At 33.8% G+C, this 15,649-nt stretch overlaps 1 protein-coding gene and 2 pseudogenes across 1 annotated transcript; all 3 read left to right on the forward strand.

The window, feature by feature from the left end:
* The first annotated feature begins 3,602 nt into the window (after positions 1-3,602).
* On the forward strand, positions 3,603-5,096 carry LOC146953120 (uncharacterized; annotated as a pseudogene).
* Positions 5,097-10,416: 5,320 nt separating this feature from the next.
* LOC146953121 (L-gulonolactone oxidase 3-like) lies at positions 10,417-15,427 on the forward strand (annotated as a pseudogene).
* On the forward strand, positions 12,554-13,582 carry LOC146953122 (uncharacterized). The gene has a single exon (XM_085741377.1). It carries the CDS (start codon positions 12,554-12,556, stop codon positions 13,580-13,582), a length of 1,029 nt encoding a protein of 342 aa, XP_085597503.1.
* Positions 15,428-15,649: the final 222 nt, after the last annotated feature.

Raw genomic sequence — 15,649 nt, forward strand, 5'->3', positions numbered from 1 at the left:
GATTGACAATATAAACAAATATTTATTCTAATGATAGTGTATATGAAATATAGGTCGATCATATGGACCTCTAAAAAATGTTTCAAGGTGGATTCTTTCCACTATTATTAATCTTTAATAAAATATTACATATCTTCCCTTTTACAATTATTATTATTATTATTATTATTATTATTATTATTATTATTATTATTATTATTATTATTATTATTATTATTATTATTATTATTATTATTATTATTATTATTATTATTATTATTATTATTATTATTATTATTATTATTATTAGTAGTAGTAGTAGTAGTAGTAGTAGTAGTAGTAGTAGTAGTAGTAGTAGTAGTAGTAGTAGTAGTAGTAGTAGTATTAAATTTCTTTATTTTACTAACAAAGATAAGAATAGTCCTTATTAGGAGGTTAGTCAAATAAAAAAAAAAATATTTAACATTTTAACTTTTATGCGAACCTGCCACATTTAATTTTTTACAATCATTTATGGCAGTGATGAAAAAGTTGCTTTTTTTTTAAATGGTGACGAAAAAGGTTGGATAGCCAATTTAAACAATATTTTAATGTCCAAAGTAAAATAATTTTACTTCCAAATAGGTGTGATTTATTATTCTAGTAATTAAGGATAGAAAATAAATCAAATATTTTTTGCATTGCTGTGGTAAAATGATCATTTCAAGGTCTTTGACTATATATTTCAAAGTAGTCTCGATTTCAGTCCTCACTCCATTCACCCCCATATATCTAAGAGTGGGACATTTCTAGGTCCTTTCAACGTTCGTTAGTAGGTTTTTTTATTAACTCAAACCTTTGTAAGGAGCTAAGGAGACGAGGTATGCTTAAATCAATCCATTTCCTATGTGATTTTACTTGTTGAAATCATGATTATCTTGCATCTGGGTGATCTTTGTCAGATTATTCTTAAGGTTGAACAAATAATAATATTTATGGTTTCATAAAAAAAATCATCAAAAATTGATTGTTTGCGGTTACACCATTACACTATGGATCTAGATCGTTTGGTTGAGATCTGCCAGTTTATAATTTTTGAATGTTTTTTAAATCCATTTTTAAAACGAAATACAAGATTTTCTGGATCCATTATTATAGATCTAGATCTGGTGTATAATTTCCGCTTCATTTTTTAGATCCATTTTTAAAAAATGAAAATGGTTTTGGTTGAGATTTAGCATATATGATTGTATATGTCTGCATGAAATCTTGGTTATCTGGCATCTGGGTTATCTTTGTCTGATTTTTCGTAAGGTTGAACGAACATTTTTTTTTATTGTTTCTTGGATTTCATCAAAAATTTATTGTCTACAATTACACCATTACAATGTGGATCTAGATCGTTTGGTTCAGATCTGACTATGTATAATTTCCGCTTGTTTTTTAGATCCATTTTTAAGATGCATCATTACAGATCTAGATCGTTCGATTAAGATCTGGTGTATAATTTCCACTTCGATTTTAGATCCATTTTTTAAAAATAAAATCCAAGATTTTGGTTAAGATTTAGCATATATGGTTGTATATGTTTGCATGAAATATTGTTAACTTGCATCTGGATGATCTTTGTTATTTTTCTTAAGGTTGAACAAACAAAAAATATTTATTGTTTCATAAGTTTCATCAAAAATTTATTGTCTGCCGTCACACCATTACACAATGTGGATTTAAGTCGATAATAGTGTAAATTTACACTATTGTGGACTTAGATCGTTGGGTTAAGATCAGATAGTATGTGTATGTCTAATTCATCGTTTAGATCCATTTTGAACCAATGAATTTGCGGTTAGTTTCATCAAAGAAAATCAATGTATTATTTTTCTTTGGGCCGAAAAAATATTTATTTTTAAATAAAATAATTTTTTTATTGTTTCTTAGGTTTATCGAAAATGTATTGTCTATGGTTGCACAATTACATTGTTGTAGATATGGACCGTTTTGGTATGATCCTACCGTGTGTATTCCCACTTCGAATGGAGTGTGTGTAGTTACACAATGTTACATTGTGGATATGGATAATTTGATTAAGTTCTGATGATGGTATTCTCAATTCATATTATGAATACATTTTAAAAATTAAATAAAACTAGATACTTGGTTAAGATTGAACCATTGGTCCAAACTATAATTAGTTGACAAAACGAAGATATATTAATTTCATGCCAACTTGTTCTTGATGTTTTAGTAGTAGAAACAAGCAATTACCAAAATTTGTGTTAATTGCATGTTAAATGTTTTATTTTGAAGTGCAGGCTTGGTTTTGCGAGTAAATGACAAAATTGATGAAAGTGCAAATTAATTCATCCCTCTTAATTAATAAAAAATTACAATTAACATTATAATAAAAAGTATTATTTGCTAGACTGTTTGTTACAGTAGATACTATTGAGTTCTTGAATAAACATTGGTTTAGCGATTAATATTTAGATTTGCTTATTGATATTGTTGTTCTTATTATTTAGGTTTGAAAATCTAAGTTCTTAATATATAGCTCAAGTGGCACTATATCATCTCTTGGATTGTGTGTTTATACTTCAATTTTAAACACGTATTTATTGTCTTTTCTTTGATGTCATGATCATACGGGAGAAAAATGGACTCGATAATGTAAAATATTTATTAATGTCTGAATTAATATTTCATGCAGGAAACGTTAACAATGATGAATAGCAACTCCGCTAGTAGAATCTTCATTCAAAATCTGTTCTTAGATATCTTGACTAGAATATTCTTGAAACTAAATGTTGTTGAACTTTCAGTTGCCTCCATGGCTTGCAAATCATGGAATGAAATTTGTCGCAACCCCTTGCTTTGGGAAAATCTCGACCGATCTGGACTTAGCTCCAATGTTTTCAATATACCCTTGCTTCCAGGAGGTTGAAGGGGCGATTTAGTTGTATGCTCTACGTTTGAGCAATTGCAATACAAGCTGTTCAGTGTTCAATTTCTTCATATGCTTGATAGATGCAGAATTAATCTTCATTGCTGAAAGGTATCATTTTTTTACTTACAATTGTACACAATTTGTATGTTATGTAGGAAAATATATTTCTCCTTTTCATATCTCATTTTGTTCATCTCCTTAATTTTTTGAAATTCATGCTAACAGAATAATTCTCAGAATTTATTTTTGATGATTCGTTTTATAACCTATAAATATATAATTGATTCTTTGTGTCACTGTTCATCCAATTGCCAATTAATTTTGTGTTAGCATCACATAGTGACGAGCAGGTTGTTTCTTTAAATTAACCTTGGTGATCATTGTTCACGTGATTCGCCATACCTTCCACTATCAATCACGTTGTTCTCTTTCAATTTTCCTTTTTGTGGATTTCCCAAGGCCAATCACTTTTTGTGTGGTGTGGTTTAGGTGGCTTACGTGCTTACTTGGATCAACAAAATTAGATTCAATTTTAGTAAGATCATTTCCAAAAGTCTTCTGTTGATGTTAGCTCTATCGCGTTAATGCTTACGGGCGTTACAAAGAGTGGTTCATGTTATCTCCAAACCTTTGTACCCTACTTACAGTAATTACTCAACTCTCTTCTCTGACCTCTATTTGATTTTCGATCCCAGCTACCATGTTGGACTGGCAGGCTGAGATAGCCCCTCCAGAAGCCTTACCCAAAGGTGCGAGGGTTGCACCTCCACCCTTACCGGTTGCAACGCTGGATGTATCCTTTCCACAGGCATTTACAGCTTCCACCAAGGTTTCCTCTAATGACAATTTGCCTCAGCCACTAATTAGAGGGGAAACAGTCAGTATCAAAATCACTCAGGACATTTATGAAAAACGAATGGCATTATGCAAGCGTAACTTGCGGGGACGACTGGTTTTGAATAAAGGCGACAAGCCTTATGCAACCAAAGACATTCAGTTGAAACTTCAAAAGCTATGGAGTACAACGGATACATGGAGCATGTTGTCGTTGGGACGGGGTTACTATGAATTTTTCTTTGCCATTGAGACGGATATGCGCACTGTTTGGGCTGCGGGCACGGTGAACTTGAAACCGGGTGTCTTACGGCTGTTTGAATGGGCTAAAGATTTTAATATGCATACTCAATGCAACACCCACTCAGGTGTGGATTATGTTGCTCGAATTGCCTCAGGAATATTGGATGGAGCAGACCCTCCGTGAGATTTCTAGTGTCGTTGGCACACCACTTCTGATTTACAATGCGACGTCCAAGCGTTTGTTTGGTCATTATGCCAGAATTCTTGTCGACATGGTTTTTTCATGCAAATTATTTCATGAAATTGTGGTAGAAAGGGAAGGTTACGCCTTCACTATGGAGGTGGCCTACGAATGGCTCCCAGACTTTTGTACTCATTGTCAAAATATTGGCCATGACGTTACTGCTTGCAGACGGTTCTATCCCCGAAAAGAAACTATTGCACCTAAGGAGAAGATAGCCCAAGGGAAGAAATAAGTTTCGGCAAAGAAATTTACTTGGGTACCGATAAAGGGCAATCCTTCTGGCATTGGTTCCTCTCTAGCTTTTGGCGACACACATCAGAAGGTTACACCACCTGTATCAGTGGAAGAGCACACGAAAACAATAGATGTTTCCCCTCAGCCACAACAATAGTTCACAAATACAGAAGAGCTCGTTCAGCATAAAACTGAGGTCGTGGCAACCATTGACATTGGTACGATGTCACACTCTAATGGTGAGGAAGTTAATGAGCGTTCAGAGGACATCCCGGTAGCAACACCTATACAATTGCTAATCCCATTAACCGCAGCCTTGTTACACCTAATAAATCTTTTAGCTTGCAACTTGTTAATGTTATTGATGAAATAGCTAGAAATGATATTGGAGGGGACCATGAATCTGTTTTATCTCCCGTCAAAGAAACAACACTAGATGTTAGTAGTATAGTGGCTCCTGATGATGCCACAGTAGATCCGGTACTACATAATGAAGTGGAATTTATGCAAACTTGGTTAGCAAAGGCAGCTGTGAATAATGTGCCTTTTACACTGGTAGTATCAAAGTCTCAGAAAAAGAAATTACAAAAGGCTACATACCAAACCCGCTCTCAAGGTCCTCCTCCGCCGTCTCAATGAATTTTATTTTCTAAAATATTTGTGGGTTCCTAATGACTCCCGTGTCACTTTTCGTGATATGTGTCGATTGCATACGCCATCATTGGTTTTTATTGTGGAGCCATGGGTGGCGCGTGATTCTATACCTTATTGGAGAATTCATACCTTTTGTAAAAGAAACACCATCTAATTTTCCTAATTTATATGTTGTTCAACATGACACTCAAGGTCGACCCATTTAACAACATATTCCTTTGCTCAATACTATAGAGAGTAATGATATATATGTCTTTCGGCCATCAAGAGCATAATAGGTTTTTTGCTATTGTGTAAGAGAAAACCTAGATCAACATAGAGTTTAAACCTAATCACCTGGAGGCGAATCAGGTATACAATCTTAGTACAATTTAGTATTGTTTTTTAGTTACAACATTATTCAATTATATCGTGACATAAACACCTTGATTTATTCTTGAGATATCGCAATATTTTTTGTGTAAATGGTAGTTTAAGGAATGAGACATGTCTAGAAATTAGTTATGTATTTGTCGGCCATGCCCGAAGCAAAAGGTTGTATTTATTGTCCCTTATTTTTAAGCTTTTCCATGACTTGTTTTATGGGTATGCAATATTGGTTTTCAAATGATTTTTTTTTAAATATAGGGATAATCACAAATTCATTTTCAGATATGAGAATCAAATTGGACAATTTAACGTTCAATTTAAATTTATGGAGCTTTAAAGCCAAACTTATACGCTCATATATTTGGGCTTTAGGTTTTTCATAGGAACCTTGAGTTTTAGGGTCACAAGTTATTCAGATTTGAGATGGGAGCTGACTAACTCTAAGATGAAAACATTATCAGACTTAACTTTAATTTACATGTTCAAACAAATTAATGGTTCCGTAACCATTAAATTGGTTATTAAATTAATAACCAATCAAATATTTTGTTAATAACCAATCAAATTTGTTTGAACATTAATAACCAATTTAAAGGTCACGGAACCATTAATTTGTTTGAACAATCAAATTTGTTTGAACAAGCAAATTAAAGTTAAGTCTGATAATGTTTTCATCTTAGAGTTAGTTGGTTCCCATCTCGAATCTGAATAACTTGTGACCCTAAAACTCAAGGTTCTTATGAAAAACCTAAAGCCCAAATATATGAGTGTACGAGTTTGGCTTTAAAGCTCCCTAAATTCAAATTGAAGGTTATATTGTCCAATTTGATTCTCATATTTGAAAATGAATTTGTGATTATCCCTATATTGAAAAAAATAATCATTTCAAAACCAATATTGCATACCCATAAAACACAATCATGGAAAAGCTTAAAAATAAGGGACAATATATACAACCTTTTGCTTCGGGCATGGCCAACAAATACATAACTAATTTCTAGACATGTCTCATTCTTTAAACTACCATTTACCAAAAAATATTGCAATATCTGGAGAATAAATCAAGGTGTTTATTTCACGATATAATTGAATCATGTTGGAACTAGAAAACAAAACTAAATTGTATTAAGATTGTATACCTGATTCGCCTACTCCAGTCGATTAGGTCTAAAATCTATGTTGATCTAGGTTTTCTCTTACAATCGACTGGAGTTAGACCTAATATGTCATCCGAATGAAAAATACATGATAATGGAAAAAATAAGGATCAAAGGTAGAAAGCCTAAATTGTGTGGAAGAAGGGTGCAAACATATGGAAAATGGATTTCCAAAAATAAATGAGGGTCCAAAAGCAAATGTGATGAGCATCAAAAAGACTAATTTAGTGGCAGTATTGATATTTGTGAACCAAAGGAAAGTGAAATGGAGGGTATCAATAATGTTTCAATCAATAATAACGATGATGAATCTACCGTTGTTGATAAAGGAAAGGGGAATATGATTCAAACAAATGAGGAGTTAGAATCTTCATCCTCTTTGGAAGAAGAAGTCTTAGCATTTCCATCACATTTCCTACCCTTTCCATATGTTGCACTACAACTTGGGGAAGGTGCCTCAAAGTTTTTTGAAGATGGAACTGATTGTAGGCTCGAACTCAATATTGGTGAAGGTACCAAAGAAAATTTATTGGATGAATTTTACTTCCCTCCAAACATTGTCCGAGTAAAGGATATACTTACTTTGTATGTACAATGACAGAAAGATGTACTTACATGGACATTGTTTGGAGGGAAGTAAAATTCATCCAATAAATTTTCTTCGATACCTTCACCAATATTGAGTTCGAGCCTAGAATCAGTTCCATCTTCAAAAACTTTGAGGCACCTTCTCCAAATTGTAGTGCATCATATGGAAAGGGTAGAAAATGTGATGCAAATGCTAGGACTTCTTCTTCCAAAGAGGATGAAGATTCTAACTCCTCATTTGTTTGAATCACATTCCTTTATCAACAACGCTAGCTTCATCATCATTATTATTGATTGAAACATTATTGATACACTCCATTTTACTTTTTTTTGGGTTCACAAACAGCCACTAAATTAGTCTTTTTTATGCTCATCACATTTGCTTTTGGACCCTCTTTTATTTTCAGAAATCCATTTTCTATATGTTTGCACCATTCTTCCACAGACGAGTTAGGTTTTCTACCTTTGATCCTTATTTTTTCCATTATCATGTATTTTTCATTTGGATGACATGTTGTCTCTTTAGGACCTAATTCATTAATTATGTCAGCTAGCAAGCACAACTTTTTAGGTTCAGATTTGTCATTGGTTGAAAACATAAAAAGCAAGCCACAAATTGAAATATGCATAGTAAACAATATATTCATGTGATCTTGATGTTATTACCTAGAGAAATGTTTTGTGATGGAACACTTGATATTTGATTATGGCAAATATTTTCCAAGATGACTTCCTTGTCTAGAAAAAATAATAAATTACAAACCATATACAAATATTGTAAAATAGTACACCCATTATATCAAATGGATATTCTTGAAGTTACTTGGACAACCTTCTTGTGATGGAACAATATATGTGGTGAAAACAATTATGTGCTAAGTTAAGTTTAAGGTGGGTGAGCAAAATCACAATGACTTTGTGATACCAAATAAACAAATAATATATGAATAAAAAAAATAGGTTTAATGATGAACATCTTTAATGGATAATTTTTCTTTTTAACATATACACATTTATACAATAAACTAAAGTGAAAGCTATACTACTAACGCTTTTGGGAAATGCTTCAAGGAACAAATTTATTCGCAATGATTTGTTTTCAAAAGAAAGGTATGGAGATGCACCCATTACAATACTCGTTACAAATTCAACCTATCAATATAATCTCAGGAGCTCATTGTTATAATAATGTTTCACTTATGTACTTTTAACTGTTGTCCTTTTAAATATTCAACAATGCATTGCTTCAAGAAACAGCAGGGGAGTCGTTGTATCTGTCAAGGTCTTGACTTCACTTGATTATCTTGCCAAAAAATTTTAAGTATAAGAAGAAATACATGGTAATATAAATTAATTTCATTAAGAAAAGTATTTAGCATGCCATCTCAAAACTGTCCAAATTGAAGGAGACTTATAAAAAGAATGTCGTCATAGCAATTAATGCGTAAATAGCAAAAAAGCATAAATTAGGATAAAATGCTAAAGTGAATTAATTTTTTATACATTAAGCAAGAATGGTTTTAGTGAACATTATCATGCAATGTTATCAGAATAGGTTTCTCTGAAATCATAAGCTTTACCTTTCTAACATCCTCTACAAGTTGGCAACATTGGTGAAAATTGGATTGCCATTTTTCAAGCACTAAAAAACACGATATCAGAAATTTTGATGTCAAAATAAAATAGATTGTAATGACAAACACAGTAAGTACTTAAAGTTCTCAAAATGTTCTTTCAATTATATCAGCAAGTCAAAACAAAAGTATTAAAACTATGATCCCTAGCTAGCTAGTAACATTGAAAAGGAGGGATGATGTGTACAAAAGTGGAAATACTAAGTACTTAAGTAATAGAAAAATTGAGAAAAACTGAGAAAAGTATATTTACATGAACATAAGTTGTTTATAATCAACTTATGAACTTGGAACAAGATATTTATTTCTTCCTTTTGGTGCTTTCAAAGACTAGGAATGAAAGAAATTTCAAAGATAAACCAAGAAGTGTTTCTGAAATTGTGGAGAAGATTAAGGTGTTGTCTTGGAGGTGGAGTTTGAGTGGGTTGAAAGTATCACATTGTAATCTTTACAATGAAATAATGAATGTTATTGGAACCCGGATGATTGCTTTAATAGATAGATTTTGTAGTTTAATTTTTTAGACATAAATTGTTTTGGAAGAATTACGATCGGATGGGAGTGGTTTGCGCTATTGGAATTTTATGTCTGCGGTGTCTTTCTAATTTTACTTCAGTTCTGTGTTGGCTCTTTGTTGTTGCTTCCATTCCGGTTTTTTGTTTCTACCGTGTGTTTTTCACCAGACGTGGCTTTCGCTGATGTGGTTTTTGCTGTCGTTTGTTTGCTGCAGAGAGTGTTTTCTGGGGTGCAAGGAGATGGGTTATGTTTTCGTTATTTGGGGTTTAGATCTTTGGTGTGGAAGTGTTTGTTGGCATGTGTGTTTTGGTGTTTGTATCTCGTGTTTTTGGCATTGTACTATCTTTGTGTTTGCATTTTTCTGTTGGTTTCACTACACTACCTTAAACTGTGTAAGTTAGACTATAATTTGTGCCGCCTCCAAGATAAAATAGTCCGTTCACTATTACGATTTACTACTGCACTGTATAAAATTAGAATTCAATTAGGAAACAATAAGAAGAACATGTATGTTTGTAGTCATGTTTGGCATCATACATATTTTTTGGACCTTTCACTTCAATGTTGAATGATCATGTAAACATTTTTTTAACAAAGTTGGGTGAAAAAAGGGATCAATTTGTTATGAAAAACAAATTAAATGACCAACTTTTATCAACATAAAAAGAACTAATCTTGTACAAATGTTAAGACTTAAAGGACCTGAGAAATGTCTTTAAAGTAAACGGACTTTATAATCCCAAAATGGCACAATTCTCCGTCTTCACCACCTATCAATAGGTCTCAGTATTTCACAGTCAATGTCAACTTCTCGCAACAACGTTCTATCCAAATGTTTAAGTATTTCACAATCAATTTAAACCAACAACAATAGTTTTTGCACCAGTTACTTGAACATTGTCTTATACTTTATACCGCTTCTGTCTTAAAAATAAATTTAAAGTTTTCAAACCAAATATTTTCATCTATCGAACTTGTTTCTTCAAATTTAATTTTCACATAAAACACCCAACAATTTAATTTTTAACCTCTAAGTGAGAGATGCTAGCAAAGCAATTTAGTTCATGATCTAAATTATCATTGTTAAACAATACACATGTAATGTTATCACTCGAACATAGGTTCCAAAGAAGCATAACATTCAAAGAAGTATGAGTTTGTAGACATAACTTGGTATCCATCAAGGCACATAGCTGTTTATAGATACGATTTTAGGGTTCCCTTAGATGCCTCTTGTGATGGAGTCTATGATTTCATTGGATTTCAAGCCAATGAAATATTGGTCTCTCTGTCATTTAGAGCAGCAGATAACTAATGATCTCATCTAGTATTGTTCTAAAATTATTGTCATTTTATTCTTGGGGAGCAATAACGTTATTACTTGCTAAGAATAATACTATTGAGCTTAGAAATAACATACAACCAAAATAGTCAAACTTTTACTACTGAGCTTAGATCTCATGGACATACAACCAAAATTATTGTTGAAATTTAGGGCCTAACTATCCGTACAAAACCGGTTTGTGGCTAATACGACCAAAATTACTGTTGAAAGTTAGGGCCTAACTCATCCGTACAAAACCAATTCATAAGATGAGGAATGCTTTCTCTTTATAAACTCTTATCAAGAGTCTTATCTATCCGATGTGGGACTTGGGTTTTTTCAAAGTTTTTTCAAATAAACCCCCCTAACGCCCAGCTCTCTTTTTGGGCTTGGTGCGTGGATAGGTAGGTGGCCCTTGAATTTGACAAGCTATGATACCATGTTGATTGAAATTTAAGGCCTAACTCATTCGTACAAAACCGGTTCATAAGGTGAGGAGTGCTTCCTCTTTATAAACTCTTATCAAGAGTTTTATCTATCTGATTTGGGACTTGGGTTTTTCCCAATAGTTATGATCGCTACATTCACATAGACCACATAAATCCGGATATTGTGTTCATAATCTATAAATCCGTGACTGAGACAAGAACAACAAAAACAATACCGACACGTAGAATCTAGTAATAATTTGAAGGAAAAAAAATAGAATAATTAAATGTAACTGTATATGTCGGTGTCAGACATCAGTCACATCTTCAAATGTCGGTGCTACCTAGATAGTAATAGTTTGTTAGGATCCAATATGAGAGGGTGTTTTGAGTAATTAGTAGGTAGTTAGTTAAGTTTAAGTAGATTATTAATAAGTGGCCCACTAGGATTAGGATTAAATAATAAGAGGCCCATTAAGTTTAAATACTAGAATGTTTTCTTTATTTGTATATAAGGGGAAATTCTTAGGAGTTTTAGAGTATGACAGATTGAGTTTTCTGTTTAGGGTCAGAGTAGGATTCCTCTCTGAGTTGTGTCGGAGCTTTGCTCTGGGAGTAGTTAGATAATCTCTCTTCTACTATTTTACTATTTTCGTTCATATCAATAAGGCACCCTATTTTCTTTAATCACTATTTGTTTCTTCTTTTGCCTTACTGTTCGTTCATTGGTAGGATCCTCTGGGTTCCTATCAATCTGGTCTGACCTACCGGATCTTAAGTATCACCATCTCCCCTTTTTCTGTCACCCAAGAATCAAAACCAGTCAGAAATCTAAGCCAATACACAAACCCTTTTCCTTTCAATCGCAGGCCATATCTAGAAATTTTGAATAACCGAATCCTTATTATTTTTCTCAAACAGAAACGGAAACCCTACCTTCCTTAAACTACAAAGTCGGAATCCTATATTTTCTCTACCTAAATATTTATCCATAATGGCATCAGCCATATCCAGAAACTTCAAATAACCTAATCCTTGTATTTTCTCAAAACAACAACCGAATCCCTGTTTTTATTTCTTATTTTAGTTTATCACCGAGAGTTTCTCCAAAGTAACAAACCCTATTATATCTCTCCAAATTAACAACCCTATTATCTTCCCCAACATAACAACCCTCCTATCTTTCTCCAAAATAACAAACTTATTATTATTGTTTTTTCCCCTACATATGCTCCAGAAACAACTACAAAACCTAAATAGAAAACAACAGTTTCCCACTTCGCAGAAAAAAAAACAAAACAAAATAGAACTGCACAACAATCACAAACAAGAAAACAACATTACACAACCCAGAAAAACAACAACATACTTTACAGAGAAACCTAAACTTTCTATGCCACCCAAAAAGAATACGAGTACAGACACCATGGAAGCTCGCATCAGCGCGTTGGAAGAACAATTCGCTAACCTAGAGGTTAGTCTAAATGAAGCTCAGACAAAGGCAGAAGAGCACGCCGCTGAAACTAAGGATACTATTAAAAATTTGGCTGCTGAATTGAAAGAGCAATCCGCAAAAGCTGAAGCAGAATGGAAAGACAATTTTAATAAGTTGCTTTCAATGATGAAAGAATTACAAAAATCAAACAACGAACATGGAAAATCGGTCATCCGTAAGGATGACGGAACGGGGCCTTCCAACAATGATGATTTGGACGAATTTCGTCTCTCGGTCAAGAAAGTGGAGCTTCCCATGTTTTTAGGTGAGGATCCAGCCGGATGGATTGCTAGGGTAGAAGTATACTTTCGGGTTCAAGGTAGTAGTTCAGAAATTAAGGTTGAATTGGCACAGCTTAGTATGGACGGTTCAACCATTCACTTTTTCAAGGTTTTGATTGAAGAGAATGAAGGGCTCACTTGGGAGGAGTTAAAAAATGCATTGTTGGAACGTTATGGTGTAGTGAGTGAGGGAAATGTGTATGAACAACTAGCCTCTCTTCAACAAGAGGGCCAAGTGGAGGAATTTATAGAAGACTTTGAGGGCCTTATTTCCCAAGTGCCACGTTTGTCTGACGAACAATTTGTCGGGTACTTTATCCATGGGCTGAAAGAAGGAATTAGAGGACGTGTCCAAAGCCTTATCACATTAGGTCCAGTCTCACGACATCGCCTAATGAATGTGGCAAAGGCGGTGGAACGTGAAATTGATGGGAAGACAAGCTATAGAACCTCAAAGAAATCACATCATGGCGAGAGCAGACATAACCGCGGGGGTTTCCACAACCCTGGAAGTTCACATTACAATGGACACTCATTTAACAATGATTCATCCTATGTTCGAAGTGATAAGGATCACCATGAGCATGGTGGAGTGCCTTCTGGTGTCAAAACAGCCATAGCAGATGACAAGGGCGAGCAAGGCAGGCGCGACAAAGGAATTCGACATCTCTCTTCCTAAGAAATAGCTGAGAGGCGACATAAGGGTCTGTGTTTCAAGTGTGGAGGCCCCTTTCACCCTAGACACCAATGCCCAGATAGACAGCTTAGAGTGATGGTGACTGAAGAGGATGATACAATGGAAGAAGAAACTGATGAAAATGAGAAAGTTTACTGCGCTTAGACTTGAGGACAAGTCTGTTTTTCAAGAAGATGGCAGTGTTAGGATCCAATATGAGAGGGTGTTTTGAGTAATTAGTAGGTAGTTAGTTAAGTTTAAGTAGATTATAAATAAGTGGCCCACTAGGATTAGGATTAAATAATAAGAGGCCCATTAAGGTTAAATACTAGAATGTTCTCTTTATTTGTATATAAAAGGGAAATTCTTAGGAGTTTTAGAGTATGACAGATTGAGTTTTCTGTTAAGGGCCAGAGTAAGATTCCTCTCTGAGTTGTGTCGGAGCTTTGCTCTGGGAGTAGTTAGAGAATCTCTCTTCTACTATTTTACTATTTTCGTTCATATCAATAAGGCACCCTATTTTCTTTAATCACTATTTGTTTCTTCTTTTGCCTTAGTGTTCGTTCATTGGTAGGATCCTTTGGGTTCCTATCATAGTTGATGTAGACCACAATTTAATGTGTTCTTGGTTTTGGTTGTAGAACACAGCTGCAACAATGGTTGCATTAAACACATTTGTGAGCGATTTTTCACAATACCAAAAATTGCGACCTAACTGCACATCCGCAATTTACAATCTTGGGTTTAGGTCTAAGTTTATAACATGCTATAATATAGCTTAAATATTGTCATGCAGAGAAATTGCTGGAAAACACAGGAAACACGAAAGGGAAATGCTTAATAGCATCTACTACATTGGGATTCAAGAAAGTAACAGCCAATGGTTTGAAGAACAATGGCCTAATCTTCACCGGTTATCCTGTAATTGGCTAGTAAGGCAAAATGCAAGCTTCAAGTTCATGCTTATATTCAACAAGAATAGACACATCATGTGCTTGGGATCCAAGAATCAAATGATTGTTCTTTTATGAGTCAACAGCAATTTTCCCTGCTTCAGAATTTGGAGACTTTATCAACGATGTGAAGAAATTGAGAGACATAAATCCACAAAATTTTTGTGGCATAGATATCTATAATCGAATTTCGATACGTTACATTAAAGCCTCGGAAGTATATATCTAGGACAAACAGAAGACTCTGTAGTGATTGATTTCAACTATTATCTTGCAAATGATCAATTTACTGCTAGATTAAAGTTAAACCAAGATGTGTGGGAGGAATTGGAACAGTTGCCTTTTTCAAGTATAGTGCTAAGCCACATTGGGCTGAGAATAGGAACTTAGCATTTTTAAATGTGCAACATAAATATCCGAAGTTTAATCTTTTTATTGAAGGAAAAAAAAACAAATGGATCCACAAAATGTATATTCTGGTGATTGGTCAAATGAGATTTTGTATGGGAAGGAATTAGTAAAATTTGATGGCTGCACTTTGGAAGGACAATGTATTTGTTCTGAAGATAGACATTGTAGTCCACGCAAGGGATTCACCAAATTACCATGTTTCCAACCTTTTTCTTGGTACATTGCTGACGGGTTCCGCACTGTTGTACTCATCATAAGTACATTGCTTTTACAGATTGACAAGTTAACCTTCCTGACATATTTTATGGTTATGGATATAAGTGGTGGTGATGAATTCCCACTCTTATGGGGTAAATGATTTCGGGGTAATAGTCATTTTGTTCCTGAATGTGTAACTAGTAACCACAATAGTCCATCAATGTATCAAAATTTTAAAATAGTCAACATTGTGTATTACGTCTGTCAAAATGGTCTTTTATGTTAAAATGCTTCGTTAATATTGTCATGTTAGTCCCTCAATATACCTACATATTGTCATATCAGTCCCTATAGGTATTTACTTATTCTCATATCAATTACTATATGGAAAGAGTTAATGTTAGCATTCCTAAACTATTTTAGCGACAGAGATTTTGACTGACGAAGTACACAATCAAAGACTATTTTAAAATTTTGATACTTTGAGAGACTATCGTAGCTACTCTTT

The sequence above is a fragment of the Medicago sativa genome, chromosome 1, assembly GCF_051527215.1.
Source record: "Medicago sativa cultivar Bolivia chromosome 1, Bolivia_mono, whole genome shotgun sequence".
NCBI classification, from domain to species: Eukaryota; Viridiplantae; Streptophyta; class Magnoliopsida; order Fabales; family Fabaceae; genus Medicago; species Medicago sativa.